The 14,993-nt window shown below is 31.7% G+C and overlaps 1 protein-coding gene across 1 annotated transcript in view; it reads right to left on the minus strand.

Moving 5' to 3' along the window:
* LOC124373453 (endothelin-converting enzyme homolog) overlaps positions 1-13,738 on the minus strand; it is a 32,349-nt gene extending 18,611 nt beyond the window's left edge. Inside the window, 3 exon segments of the mRNA XM_046831826.1 lie at positions 6,520-6,578; positions 9,980-10,047; positions 13,541-13,738. Of these exon segments, the coding sequence (XP_046687782.1) occupies positions 6,520-6,578; positions 9,980-10,047; positions 13,541-13,738 (325 nt within the window).
* Positions 13,739-14,993: the final 1,255 nt, after the last annotated feature.

Here is a 14,993-nt window from a genome sequence, read left to right on the forward strand (position 1 = left end):
CTTTTGAATAATCACTTGTATCAAAGTCATCTATATTTTCTTTAATAATTTTGTAAGGATCACGTTTTCAATTCTAGGAAGTAACTGTCTGTGTCCATGTAAACACAGATTCAAATCTGGATCAAACTTCTTTAATTTGTTGTAATAAAACTCGTACATTAACAATTTTGAAAGGTCAAGAACTGAAAAAACCTATGTAGATTGGCTTGTTAAATTTAACTTTCTGCTTGTACATGTGACTCGCTATACAGTTGTCGTCAAAGATGTTAAAGCATTTGAAATTTGTTTTCTTAGCTTGTTTCATTGAAAATTCTTCATTTCCTAGTCTAATATCACATCTGTTTCTCACATTTTCCATAGATTTTCCAAAAACAGAGTTGTTCATCAGCTTGTAAAAATCTTTCTCAAAGTCGCTTGTAGCTTTGGTTCTCATACTAGTATTAAAATCAATGTAATCTTTCATAAAAGGCTTCTGATCGAATGCGATAACTCTATTCACATGTTTTTAACACCATTCCTTGTTCCAGATAGAATTTCAAATTTCTCGAATGAACAACATATTCAGTTTTTATCCAGTAGAGTTGTGCAAAGTTTGTTGTTATAATGTTCTGGAGCAAGAGGCAAATCTTTATGATTTTCATGTAAATTCTTCGGATATTCTAGATCGACTTCGAGAATATAGCCATAATCTTCGTCGCCAGTGAGTTCCAAAATTGTTTCTTTCCAATCTGCTGTTGTATACGTTTTAGGATCCATCCACTTGATTTCGTTATATGGTAAATTTTGCATTAGGCCATACCCATAAAGGTTATTAGCATCGACGTACAACAAATAGTTTTCAGGCTTTGTCTTATCAAAATCTTTTAAATATTTGTTATTTTGCTTTCACATATCGTTTAATACATTGAGAAATGCCTCCGCGAATACCTTTTTCGATCATAAAATACATATTATAATCACTAATTAATTGTAATTCTATATTCGTTAATTTTAACATAGCATCCCATGCAAGACTGGGAGCTGTTAGATAGTGTGCTGGATCAAGCTTATAGCAATTCAAAACAAATATTCCTAAAATTTTCAAAGATATCAGCGAGCAATAGAACATCTTGAATGTTATAGAGATCGGAGTAATTTCCTAGATTTTTCTCTTTTAATTTATTCCAAACAGCTAAATAATGTTGAAAATCTTTCTCAGATATGCTCTCATCTGTCAAAAGTGAATAGAAATCTTGAATTCTCAATTCTTCTGTGTAATCAAGTTTTTCAATACTATCGATAAATTCATAGGGAAATATTCCTTTTCCAGATAGAATTTTAAAAATCTCGTCTTCGTCATTTTGGTTGTCTATCTAGAATTGCGTTCAGACCATCTTGTATAAAATGATTTGTATGCTTGAAATCATCTTTTTTGAGGTTTTTAGCTAACTTTTCTATAGACGATGCCATAAAATCTGAACGTATCTACGAAAGAAAACTTGATGAACTTTCTTGGTTTATCATCTTCAAACTCATACCCATATCCAGAATTTACAGAATAATTTATATATTTCTCATCGGTGTTTGCGATCAAATCAACGTTTTCCATATTGTTTAGCCAATTCTTTTATGTACAAATGAGTATCGTAACATGACATATTGTGGCAGAAAACGGGAATATTTTGAGGAAATTTGAGATTCAAGTTACAAGATAAATGAGCTGAACCTCTAAATTTACCTGTTAAATGACAATGATCTCGTACTTTTTTTCTTGTTTGATTATCAAAACCCTCACATTCACAAATATGGCAAAGATTTGAATTTTGATATGCAATTTCTTCTTCTTCGGTCAATTTCATAGGTATTTGGTTCTTAGAATTATATTTTTTAGCTATGTATTTCGATAATTTATTGAGCTCTTCAAACAATTGTTTTGGAACATTCGGCAAATCTTCTTCATTTTTTGCTCGATAACATATCGGCTTGTACATACGATTGGTCACATTAGACACTAAGTATAGAGTAAAACCATATGGAATGTGCTTCTGAATCTTGGTTGTGATCGATTTTTGCGGATTGTTTTTGCATGTGGGAATCTTCTCTAATATGCTTTCAAAATCCATATAAATTACGTACGGATGGCTAAACTTCTTTTGATAATTAGTAAATTTAGTTGTTTGACCTGGAAACGGCATAATTGGCTTACAAACTTCGTGATTTTTACAAATTTCTAAATGGTCTGTTAAATCTCCAGATTTGTAGAAATGGCTTAAACATCTTCTGCATAGAAATTTTTTGTGTTTCATGCTTAGATAACTGAGAGAAAACGAGCTTATTTAAATCTGTTATCAAAACATAATGAGATTTGTCTTCTTGTTTAACATACAATAAGTCAATGTTTAACTCAGCGTCGTATTTTTCAGAAATTTGTAATGGAACAATATTGAGTTTCTCATCATAACTGTAGATATTTATAGACATTTTTGGATATTTGTACTTGGAATTGTGACTTCGTTTTTCAAATAATTGTATATCTTTTAAGGACATTGGATACTCGAAACCTGAAAATATCTCGTCATTTACAAATTTTTCATATTGTTTTGCTCTGTCTACATGAGTTTCTGGTTTTTCAATAGCACATCGGATAGAATAAATAAAGCAATAATCATCTTTATTTTTGATATTTATACAAGCTTTCTTATCTTTGATTTTCTTTGGTAAATCGATATATGATCCTGCGTTCATAAATTCATGTTTATTAAGGCTCAAAATCAGTTGTTTACAACGTTTTAATGTCCATCCAGAACCTCGATTTGGATGATTTGTCTGTTCTCGATGTGTTAATTTATTAAATTGTTTAGAAATAAAGTCGTTTTATGTCAAAGATTTCGTCTGCTTTTATAGTAAAGTACATTGGACAAGTTTGTGTTTCACCGTTCACTTAAAGTTCTTTCGTATTCGCATTCCAAAGAGATATATCCTTTACTGTTTTTCACAGTTTCTTGAAATTTTTCGATTAAACTTTTAATTTCCGGGCGCAAAATAGAAAGATATTTGTAAATTGACATGAAATTATCGTTTAAATTCGTTAAAATGTATTGCTTGAAAAGACCGTGTATAGACGATAAAACTTCTACATCAATGATATTTTCAGATTTGTGTTTTTATCAATTTCTTCGATCATTTCAGACTTTGTTTTATCATTAGTTTCGATAGCCAATTTTTCAGCGATTGAATTAATTTTTTCATCATTAAATAGATTGAGATTTTTCTTTTCAACTTTGAAATTTCTCTTTAATTCTCGTAATTGTTCAATATTGAACATCTTTTCATGATCGTCAATTTGATTTTCTTTGGCCCATTGTCTTAAATGATTCAATTCCTTGTAGTAAATGGTCTTTGTTCTTTAAGTGAATCTTTGAGTTGTAATGTCGATCGAAGTTTCTTCTTAAAATTTCTTTTTTGCAAAACGGACATGTTACTTTTTCACCCTCCATTTAAATAGGGAAAATTTCTTAACTAAGGTTTGTAGGAGGTAATTTAAATTCTATAATACTATTTTTTCAATATTTTTAGAATTTTAAAAAATTAATGATTTTTACTTGAATTTGACAGAAATCAGCACAATTTCTGGTGAAACAGTGATAGATTCTTCTATTTATTATAGAAAAATCTGTAAACTAAGACTTAAAATTATTGAAAAAAATAGTATAGTTATAGGACAAAATAGTACTATATTGGTTTGTAGGGGGTAATTTAAATTCTTTATACTATTTTTTCAATAATTTTTTTCTTATGTAAATGGAGCTACTAAAGGAATTAAATGAGGTTGGTGATTTTAAAGTTCAAAAGAATACAAGAAATTAATAGAATTAGAAGAAAAATAAGAAACACAAAATTGTGAATTTGGAGAAAATGAAAGATAAATTCGGGTTTACAATAATTGCCGAGTTGGAAGATTGTAAAGTACACTTACCGAACAGATTTTTGACTGTTTTGGATGAAAAAAAGATTAAAGAATTGAATAAAAATGAAAAATTACACTTGGTTGTTACTGGAAAGAAGACTATTAAAGATAAAGACTGTGTTACAATTAACTTCGTGGAATAAAGATTTCGAAGATTTCTGGATTTTTTCATTAAAATAGCTTAAGAAATTAGAAGCCTACAATGAACAGTAAAACAGCTAAAGATTCGGTTAATTTTTCATTCGTGAGTTACAGATTAGTTTATTGTCCTTTAAAACAGTATTTTACATTGATTTTCTGACTGTCCCAAAAGTGGTCTAGGAACCCCTTACTGTTTGATTTTACAGATTCGTTTATTGTCCTTTAAACAGTATTTTCCGTTGGTTTTCTGTTTACTCCAAAAGTGGTCTAGAACCGCCATATTCATATCTACTATTGTATACTAACTTAAAACTAATATCATTAGCATCAGAACTGTATAGATCCCAAATTAAATCTTACCTGTTACCAGAGGGAAGTTATCTAGGCTGTGGGAACAGAAGTTCTAGGAGCACAAAAACACGTGTTATGACAAAAAAGCAACATAACCTCAACCTAGAACCAACGAACTATACTTACTGGAACGCGCACTGCCCATAAGCAGCATGTTGTGTTTTCCGGTCGCACACAGCTGTGCGTTACTGGTGTATCCATGGATTTGCAGGCGCTTAAAGTGGGCAAGAACTCACCAAGTTCTGTACTCCATGCCAATGATGCTGATCTTAGAACACATTAACTTTTTATTGATTTTAAATCTAAGGGTAAATTAAGTAGATCAAGTGATGATGTACGGTATTGAAAATTGTAAAATATTATTATTTACTCTAGTTATCTCAAACAAATGCGACCACTTCTAAATTGACAGGAAGCCACGAGTTACTTTGAATTTAAAACTGTGGACTAAACTATTTTTTTTAAATAATATCCTCAATCACATCGAAAAAACAAAAACTTTTGACATTAAAAAAGAAACCAACTTAGAAATAAGGCAAAAATATTGGTCAAAATAATTTTATTTTCTAACACGTAGATTAAGTGTGTCATGTTTGTAAATTTTTTGTAGTTTATTTTGAAATAAAATACTGTCAATAAAAAGTTGTTTTTTTTTTTCATTGGGTAATATTTTAATGCCTGTAATATTTTGTTTCCGACTGTAAGAAAAATAAAAGTCAAAATCTCAGTTATTTTGATATTGCACAAAAAATCAGTTTTTTTTAACAGAAAATAAAAATCCACGGTAAAAAGCAGCTACTAACATTTGTAATAATAAATAAAATTGTAGTATCTAACAATTGTATTAAGTCTACAAAGGCGTTTTTAAAGTGATATTAGATCATTACTATAATGCCTGCCATATGGGCGGAGTTAGTTCTTTGCCCATTTCCAGCGCCTGCAGGACTCGGATAACGCAGCCCAGGATTTCGGCTCGGTTTTCTCCGGCCCAGAGCGCGTTCCATTATTATAATTCGTTGCCTAGAACAAGGGAGTTGAACAAGACAGCGCTGGAGCGGGCGGTTTGTAGTTGTTAGTGCTGCTACCTGTTGGAAAATCAGCGAACCAACAAATCGTCCGATTAAAATTATAGACCCCAATGCGAGCTCAAATACTTTTTTTGGTTTTGGGACCATAGTAACCCCCCAGGGCTCAAGTAACCCCGGTTATACGGTTACTATAACGTTGTTAACACTTTCAGTTTAATCACATTTGTTCTCTTACATAACATTGAAACGATTTATGACGCCTTTATTTGTGATATTGTGATAATTTAAACGTATAACCTTTTTAAATGTGCAGTTATTGAAATGTATCGTAAAACTTATTTTTGAAGATAAGTATTACAAGATTAAATTATGTAGTCCTTTTTTATGAAAATATAGATTTTAAAAAATAGTTTTTATTTTTGACATTGTTTATGAACTTTTAAATTATACTTTAGTAATTACACGCTTACGTTGAGACACTATTATTATAGTTAGCTAAGTTAAAAATTCAAATATAAGTTGATACTAACTGAGTAAATAAGTTGTATCACTCATTTTTAGTATTCATTTCCCACAGTATCTTTGTTCTCGATTTAATAATCTTCAATATCAAATTTAAATTTTGAGAACTAAACAAAAACAAGTAACAAAGGCTGAATTTGCCATTGAATATATTCTAAACAAGGTTTCGGTATAGCATTTAACAGTTAAATGAAATAATCGAACACATACGCGGGTAACTGCTAGTTATTTTACATAATAACAATGAACTAATTATAATTCCTGTAAAAAATATTAATATAAAATGGACTTAATATAAAAGACACTTCTTGTTGTGGAGGTCTAATCTTGAATAAAATCTTTATCACTTAGAATCTTCCGTTTTTATATAAAATAGCCAACAATAATAAATAGATATTGTATTTGAAAAAATTAGTGTTTGTTTTAAATCTATATTTATATATATTCTACTGACAAATTTAAATTCAATATCTTGTTAAATTTAAATTGTTATCCCTATTGGTAATGCTTAAAAATACATGATTTACTTACATATTGCATTTATAGTTCTACTGTAGTAAGCATTAACTTCCAGAGGATCGCTGTCCCATCTGCAAGTAAACATGAAATATGTGACGATAAAATAATCTGAAGTATTCTATAAAATACATTTTATGACGGTGTTTGTAAAAATTATAAAACTTTAAATGATTATTTATTAAATACGATGTTTTAACTTACTTGTTGTAGTACGAATATTATGACATTATAAGCGTTAAATGCATTTAACTTATACTGAACCACTAATTAACAGTAATGATTTAAGACCAGGTCACAAGCTCTTTTTGACTTATTTATTTCAGCAAATGCATTTCAATTTATAATTGTTTTTAAAATATTTATACTCTATTAATATTACAAGCAATAAACTTAAATTAAATACAGTATGAAGTTAAAAATTATGGATACACTTTGTATTTTTATGGATAAAGATGGAGGTATGGACCTCGGGACACCTTTATAGGAAATATAAATGAACTTTTTAGTCACTTGTTTCGTAACATATTTTTCGTTGATTTTGGGCTTGCAGCCACATTTGCCATATATTTATGGCTCATAATTCAAGTTCAGATCATAGGCCCAACAACATCCTACTCAATGACTTTTGTGAAATAGCCACACACTAAACACTTTTCATTCTAAAGAAGCCTTACTACTTCCTCTTCTGTCTATCCAGCGATGGTAAAATATATGGTTTTGGAGAAATGGACAAAGTTGTAACAGTGACTAAAAAGTTCACTTCTATTTCTTAGAAAGGTGTCCCGAGTTTCATCCCTCCATATTTATCCATCAAAAGCTAAATAGAGTGTTGTCCCATACTTTTAACTCACTCTGTATATTCATTTTGTATTGTGGTTCAATGTTTTAAGGTCTTTATGAATTTCTCCTACAACCTTTTGCCCATTGGGACTAATACATTGTTACAACACTTAAATGTACTTGTATAATTGTATATAATGTTTAATAACAATGTGATATAACGAGGTGTGTTCAAAAAAGTGTGTTTTTTAAATTTCACTGATTTGGAAAGTCCGATTGTTAAGACGTTTTTATTATGTTTGGTAATCATGTTCCTGAAGCATAATAAAATGTATTACAGTATACATACTTGTTAATCCACCTGTATAGAGATAAGTAAAGATATTGGAATATTTAAAAAACGTATATAAATATAAAATAACATTTATTCAAATAATCATAATTCAAATTCGGCGGGTATATCACTAAGAAAACTACTTACTAGATATACTTGTTGAATACATACTCTATTTAGCTTTTGATGGATATAAAATATGGAGGTATGAAACTAGAGACACCTTTCTAGTAACAGAACTGAACTTTTTAGTCACTGTTACAAACTTTTCCCATTTCCCCAAAACCATATTTTTACCATCGCTGGATAGACAGAAGAGGAAGTATCGAGTGGGCTTCCAGATTGCCAGATATACGAGTATGTCAATTTGACTACTTTATGTGGTCAACTAACATTAAAAACAAACGTCTATAAAACGAAACCCCAGTGCATTAATGATCATAGGGACGGAATAGTAGCGGAAATTCAAAAAACTCCCGGGTGAATCCATTCAGCGTGCTGTTTCAAATTTCCACAACAGACTTGGACATTGTCAAACTGTCCTAGGACAGAACTTTGAAAATCTGGTATAAAAACACAGGTTAGTAAGTTTCAGTCGTTTGTTTTTTTTCTTGCCGTAATTTAATTACTAGTGTTACTGAAACTTTAAATTTTAAAATTTTTAACTAACCACCCCAAAATGCCTACTTTAGTAAAGCTTATATTGAATTAAAAAGTGTCTAGTGTGTAGCTATTTCACAAAAAGTCATTGAGTAGGATGTTGTTAGTCTATGATCTCAAACTTAAAAGTATGAGCCATAAGGAGTTGGCAAATATGGCCGCAAGCCCAAAATTAATGTGTTAAGAAAGTAAATAATATAAAAATTATTATTAAAAAAAACAGATGAAATACGAACACAAATTAATGATTAACCAGATAAACGGGTATGGAGCTAATATTTCCCCCAGAAGAGCGTAGAACAGATAAGGCCTTAAAAGGTATCCAACAGTTTGTGAAGCATCTATCCTCAGTTGTGTAGTGGAGTGTAATGTCGTACATGGGAAAAGAAGGTTATATAGAAAGTTGGAAATCCCAATTAGAATAAATATTTAAATGTTTTGCAAGGAGGCTATTTTTAAAAGTAAAAAGAAATGTTTCCCAATGGGCAGTACATTATTTATGCTCAACGGTGTTCCATTCTATAAGGAAAATACAGTGACAAGATTTCTCCATTAAAACAAAGATTAGGGTACTTCCTTGGTCAGGCAATAACTCTAACATGAATACAATCGGAAATTTGATAAGAGAAAATACGAAAGCAAAAAGTAACTGCCCGTCAAGGATTGTTGATATTTTTTGGCACCATGACAAAGAAATAGACGAAAATTGTAAAAAAGATTGTTGGCCAGCCAACCAAATAGGCTTTAAAATTATAATAAAGAGCAAGTAGCAGGTAAGCACACCAAAGTATTGGTAATAAGATTTTATGTTTCCTGTGATGTAAAAATGCTTAAATTAGATAAAGAGTGCTAGTCTAAAATATAGCCCTCCTTCTGTATTTGTTTCCCATAAAATTAAAGGCATATAAACAAAAATACACAGGTAATAAACATGTAGGGAAATAAATTAGGCACAAGATAAACAAAACTGAGTTAAAAATTGTGGTGTGATTTTTTAGGTATATATAAAGTAATACAGTAATCTATACCTGTAATGTAAATAGTATAATTACTACTAATATTGTAAATACAAAATAAATACAGTGGTTTAAATATAACAACAATTGATAAAACATTAGATATGAAGAATTTGTAATTAAACAAGTACAGGTTAATATACAAATATATATAAATATTAATAATTATAAAAAGTCTTTCACAAAATTGGTTTTTTATACTCTCAACAAGAGAGTTCCACACAGAAAGTGTGAGCAACGACCAGATAGATACTGGGTAATTAAAATACAAATATAAGAACTACCTCTTAAAATAACTCACAATAGAACATCTAATCTGAATAAATAAATCCAGTAAATTGCAACAAATTGCTTTAATATATTCGTTTTTACTTATTAAATAATAATCGATGAAAACCCATACAAAACAATGCAATTTAACATGAAGAGTTACGAAGCCCTTTAAATCTTAAACCGCAGGAGCTGAAGGAACCAAGACGCATGCGTTAGTGCAACTGCTTGTCCAATGAAAAGCAAACAAATGACAGGTTGATGTTCTCCATTAACTCAAAACTTTGAGCCTTTTACCATAAACTGCGACATAGAAAACAAGCCATAGGACATATTTCTTTACTTAAAATTATCATATAAACATTACCATACTTACCATACCTAAAGTCAGTCTGGTTGGGTGGCGAATTGCCTAGCTGGCTCAACCACTTCTGTCACCTCCTTGCCCTTGATGCCCAACATGTTCCAACAAGTATTTGTCTTTGGCCACGGTCACCTAATTTACAATATGACTACCTAAGCTTTTAAATATAATTTAATATACGATGGTATTATTATTTTACATAAAATATTACAAATACTATATATATATATATATATATATATATATGATATGTATAATAAATATATATAATATAATTATATATATATATATATATATATACAGGGTGGGAAAAAAAGTATGGAAACGCTTTCACTAATTTTGTATGGCTTCACTTTATAATACAAATTAAATTTTGTACATCACCACTTGTATTAAGAACCTAGTTTTTGAGACCAGTGGGGACATTTTTATCTTTTCAGGGGGACGGCCCGTGAGGAGTCGGACGAAAATCTTAAATGTATGCATAGGCCGAGTTTGGTATCAAATTAAAGGTCTAGTAAAGAGAAACTCATTAACCGCAAAACCGCACTTAAAAAGGTTGACCCTATCCAGAGTACGGGCCGTTTGAATTTCATAAGTAACGTTTGATTAATTATTATTTCTCTGCAATTTCACAGTCTCAAGTAAACTGTTCTGACTGAAAATGACACTTTATGGAACACAACTATCCAAAAGAATTAAATTAAAAATTATCTATGTATTACAAAAAATAACCATACCTTTTATAAATGAGGTGCTCAAACTGCTCTCCGAACACTTGTTGGCAATGAGCTTAGTCTATTATAAAAACCTACTGCAGTCACATAGTTTTGAAGCATCTCGGGTGTAAATTTTCTTGCTTCTTCTAATAAACGATTTGTCAGCTCCTCGGATGTGGGCTGGTTTAGTTTTATACACATTATATTTTAAGAAGCCCCACAAAAAGAAATCTAGTGGATTAAGATCCGGTGACCTAGCCCGGCCACTCAACGGTTACCCCCCCTGCGACCAATCCAACGGTTAAGAAACACTTCATCTAACAGATTGCGCACCCGCAAATAGTAATGAGGCGGTGCTCTATCTTTCTGAAACCATACTGCATTAAAATTTGCCCCAAGAAGAGCACGCACTGCTGGCAAAAATGTTATTTATCAACATATTGAAAATAAATTTCGCCTGTTAGATTTCCATCTATCACAAACGGTCCTACAATGTTATTGTTTATTATTCCAAGCCCACATATTCACTTTCTGAGGCCTTTGTGTGTGGCCTTTTATCATCCAGTGTGGATTATGGTCGGCCACCCAGTAAACGGCAATTATGCCTATTTTAACTTGTCCATTAACAAAGAATGTAGCTTCATCTGAAAAACAATATCAAACTTAAAAAATTTTTGAATTTTGTCACACTTTCTCATCATTATTTCGCAAAATTCAGTCCTTCGATCAAAATCATCCTCTGCAAGTTCTTGGGTTAGGGTTACTTTAAAAGGGTGATACTTGTTTTTGTGTAAAAAATTCAACACTGAGGTATGGCTCATATCAAGATCTTCTGCAGCCACTCTGGCCGAGGTGCTGGGATTTTCAACAAATGTTTGGAGTACATCCAAAGATTTTTGTTCATTTGTTGCCCGATTTAGGCCTGCCACTTCTTTCGCGATCTTTGACTGTTCTAGTTCCTTCAAATCTTTTTTACTGTCTTAAACACTGTTGACTTACTAATTGGGGGTCTATCAAGAAAAGTGTCATTAAACAAATGCGCTGTTTCTTCATAGGGACGAACTAGATATCCATACCCACGCATCATAAGCAGGCGTGATTCTCTCAAACTCACTAAGTGACATTGCTTTTAAACTAGTAGAATAAAATGTAAACACTTAAGTAAAAAAATGTATAACTATCGCAGTACCTTCTAGTGAAGACTTTCAACTTTATCTTACGTGGACGAAATTATAACGTAGACTAAAAACCAAGCTGATATTAAAAATACAAAACGGTGGAGTTTTGCTGTGACAGTACTGTTTTGTTGTATTGCCTAAAACCAGTTTATGTTTGCCTGAGATAAAAGGGCTGGAGGGACTGGACCTTGACCTCATGTTGATAAAGGAGTTATGGTGGTATTATTGAATACTCTCAGTTTCTTGAAGACACGGACAGGAAAACCCCTATTTACTGTTATCCAACAAATGTAGAGGTAAAAAAAAAAATAAATTTTTTGTTGGAAATTGTTTTTCAAATTTACATAACCGACATAAAACATACTACTGAAAGTAAATTAGTTACTTCACAAGACAAAATTACTAAATTTCTTTGTCATGAAATTCATACGGCCCGTACTCTGGATAGGGTCAACCTTTTTAAGTGCGGTTTGCGGTAATGAGTTTCTTTTTACTAGACCTTTAATTTGATCACCAAAACTCGGCCTATGCTTACATTTAAGATTTTCGTCTGACTCCTCACGGGCCGTCCCCCTGAAAAGATAAAATGTCCCCACTGGTCTCAAAAACTAGGTTCTTTAATACAAGTGGTGATGTACAAAATTTAATTTGTATAAGTGAAGCCATACAAAATTAGTGAAAGCGTTTCCATACTTTTTTTCCACCCTGTATATATATATATATATACAGTTTTAAGTTTATATTTGTGTTTAATTATATTTTAGTTAAATATTACTTAAGTTAGGTTAAAAGTTGTTTTCGATTTGTTTTATTTCCTGTCAATACACCACAATAAAGTTTTTATGGTGTATTCTTATATGAAATATTTGACAGGAATTATTCCGTGTATATCAAAATCAATTGAGCTAAATATTCTTACATTTTTTAATAAATACTCGGGATATTTAAAGAAAGTTTAAGATTTTAAGTATTTCTAAACTCATCTTTTTAACGTTACTTTGATAAGTCTTCATTGATATATAAATAGTAGTTAATACGCATGGACAGGAGGTTAGATGTAAGATCTGATATTTTGATGGACGTGACACTCTCCTCCATTCAACCCAATGATCTTGTAAGTGCTCGTCCTGGGATTCTTGCACATCACTGAGATGAGGTATTTTTTAGTAGAAGTCCCTGATTTTTATTAGAAATTCACATAAATGTTATCATAATATGCTACAATGTTTGCTTTGGCACACAGCATTTTGTATATAATTTTTAATCCGAATTACGTTTGTTGTGTTTTTGTTTCGTATCACAAACACGAAAACTCACAGACGATGTCCAATAATTCTTTTTAGTATTTCCCGGAGATAAAAAATCTTCTATTCAGTGAAATACTGCAATTCCATGACAATTTTGTGTTATTTTAATGTTTTCCAAAGTAATATTATTTCTTGTTAAAGAAGAAATTACTCTTTTTCTGGGAACGAATACATGTTATTCAAAAGGTAGATTACGTTTTACGTTGGCATTGATGAAGTACGATGTGTTTTAAATGTTTAAACAACCTTGGTAAGACATCTTACCATTTGCAGCAAATTTACAAAAGAGCGCCGTCATGCTTTCACGAAGCAATAATTTATCTTTGGAGACCCTCCATATAATAGTTTATAAACATCACATACAGTATATAATATCAATAATAACAAAATGGATCTGACGCTTACATTAGAATACAATTTGTCCAGTTCGTCCGGTTTGAACAGCCACTCCGGGTAGCCTATGTAACGTCTGATGGCAGCAGCCTTGCCCAGGGTGGCGGCGGCCTTGGTGTCAGGATCCATCCAGTCGAGGGAATGTACGAGACCACTGAACGCTGACGTTATATCCATCAGCATCCCTTGTACCTGGTGGCGACAATACATTGTCACTACTAGTAAAATGTATGTCGTATTGTGTATTAAACATAACCTGTGGTAGAGCTAAAATTTAATAAACTGTAAATGACACAAACATTTTCCCATTCCGCTTAAATATGTCTAACCGTTATTTCTACTGCAAACAACTACATGGAATCTTCGCCAATAGCCATATCATATCTATTACCAACCCTAAAGAATTATTAGACATACATTAATATATATTATGAATGAGTCCAGCAAAAACTCATAAAGCTTTGCAAAAGAAATTGCCTTTACCGAAAAGCTCACCTCATTCGTCCACCTTGTGGCGGTGCTATGAATTATACGGGCTTTTCTTTCAACTTATCTCACTATTCTATATCCACCATACGTTAAAAGTATATGTAATCTTTTTTTATTAGATTAGATTAGTATTACTTTTATAATATGGTTTATATAAACAATAATATAGATATCACAATTCCATTTTGTTTCTAAAATAAAATAGTATTCATAAACTTTTGAACAAGTTTCATTTTTATTCACTTCTAGTATTCTAACAACAGGGGTAAAATTATATTCAATTTTAAAATAAATATCTGGAAAAGGAGTAGCCGTAAAATATTTACAATTTAAGCATCCTTGCTTAATATCACCAAAAATAGTACCATTTGTCTGAGCTCTACTACGCATTTTTAAATGACAAATTTTTAATATCAAGTTAAAAAAATCAATCTTCTTTATACATTTTTACTAAATCAGAAAAAATCAAAATATATAAAATTTAAAATCTATTTAGGGATATTAGTAGACCTCGCCCGCATCGAGCCCCGCGCTCTGATTGGTCGAGAGGGGGGTCACGTGATCCAAGATGGCGGCGCCCATGTATCACGTGATCAAAAAATAGTGGTGTGGGAGAAATTCCCTCATGTGCGGGAGAGAAATTCCCTGCTCACACCTTCTTATCCTAGTGTTTTGGGGGTGATTTGGGAGGTGTCAAAACCTGTGTTTTTCTGTAAAATCGGTTGATTTTGGGTGGTGAAAATCGGTGTTTTTCGGTAAAATCGGTGATTTGTTGGGTCCGGTGAGGGAGGAAACGAGGGACGGAGGGAATTCCAATATGGCTGCGCCCATGATTGAATTGGCGGGAACAGGGGAACCTAAACCTCACTTTCTTGGTTTCCCGCGTATTCAATATGGCTGCGCCCAGTTGGCGGGAGGGAACAGTAGAACATAACCTCAATTGTGAAATTGGCGGGGAACAGGGGAACATAACCTC

This window comes from Homalodisca vitripennis, unplaced genomic scaffold (assembly GCF_021130785.1).
Source record: "Homalodisca vitripennis isolate AUS2020 unplaced genomic scaffold, UT_GWSS_2.1 ScUCBcl_5620;HRSCAF=12427, whole genome shotgun sequence".
In the NCBI taxonomy this organism is placed as follows: domain Eukaryota; kingdom Metazoa; phylum Arthropoda; class Insecta; order Hemiptera; family Cicadellidae; genus Homalodisca; species Homalodisca vitripennis.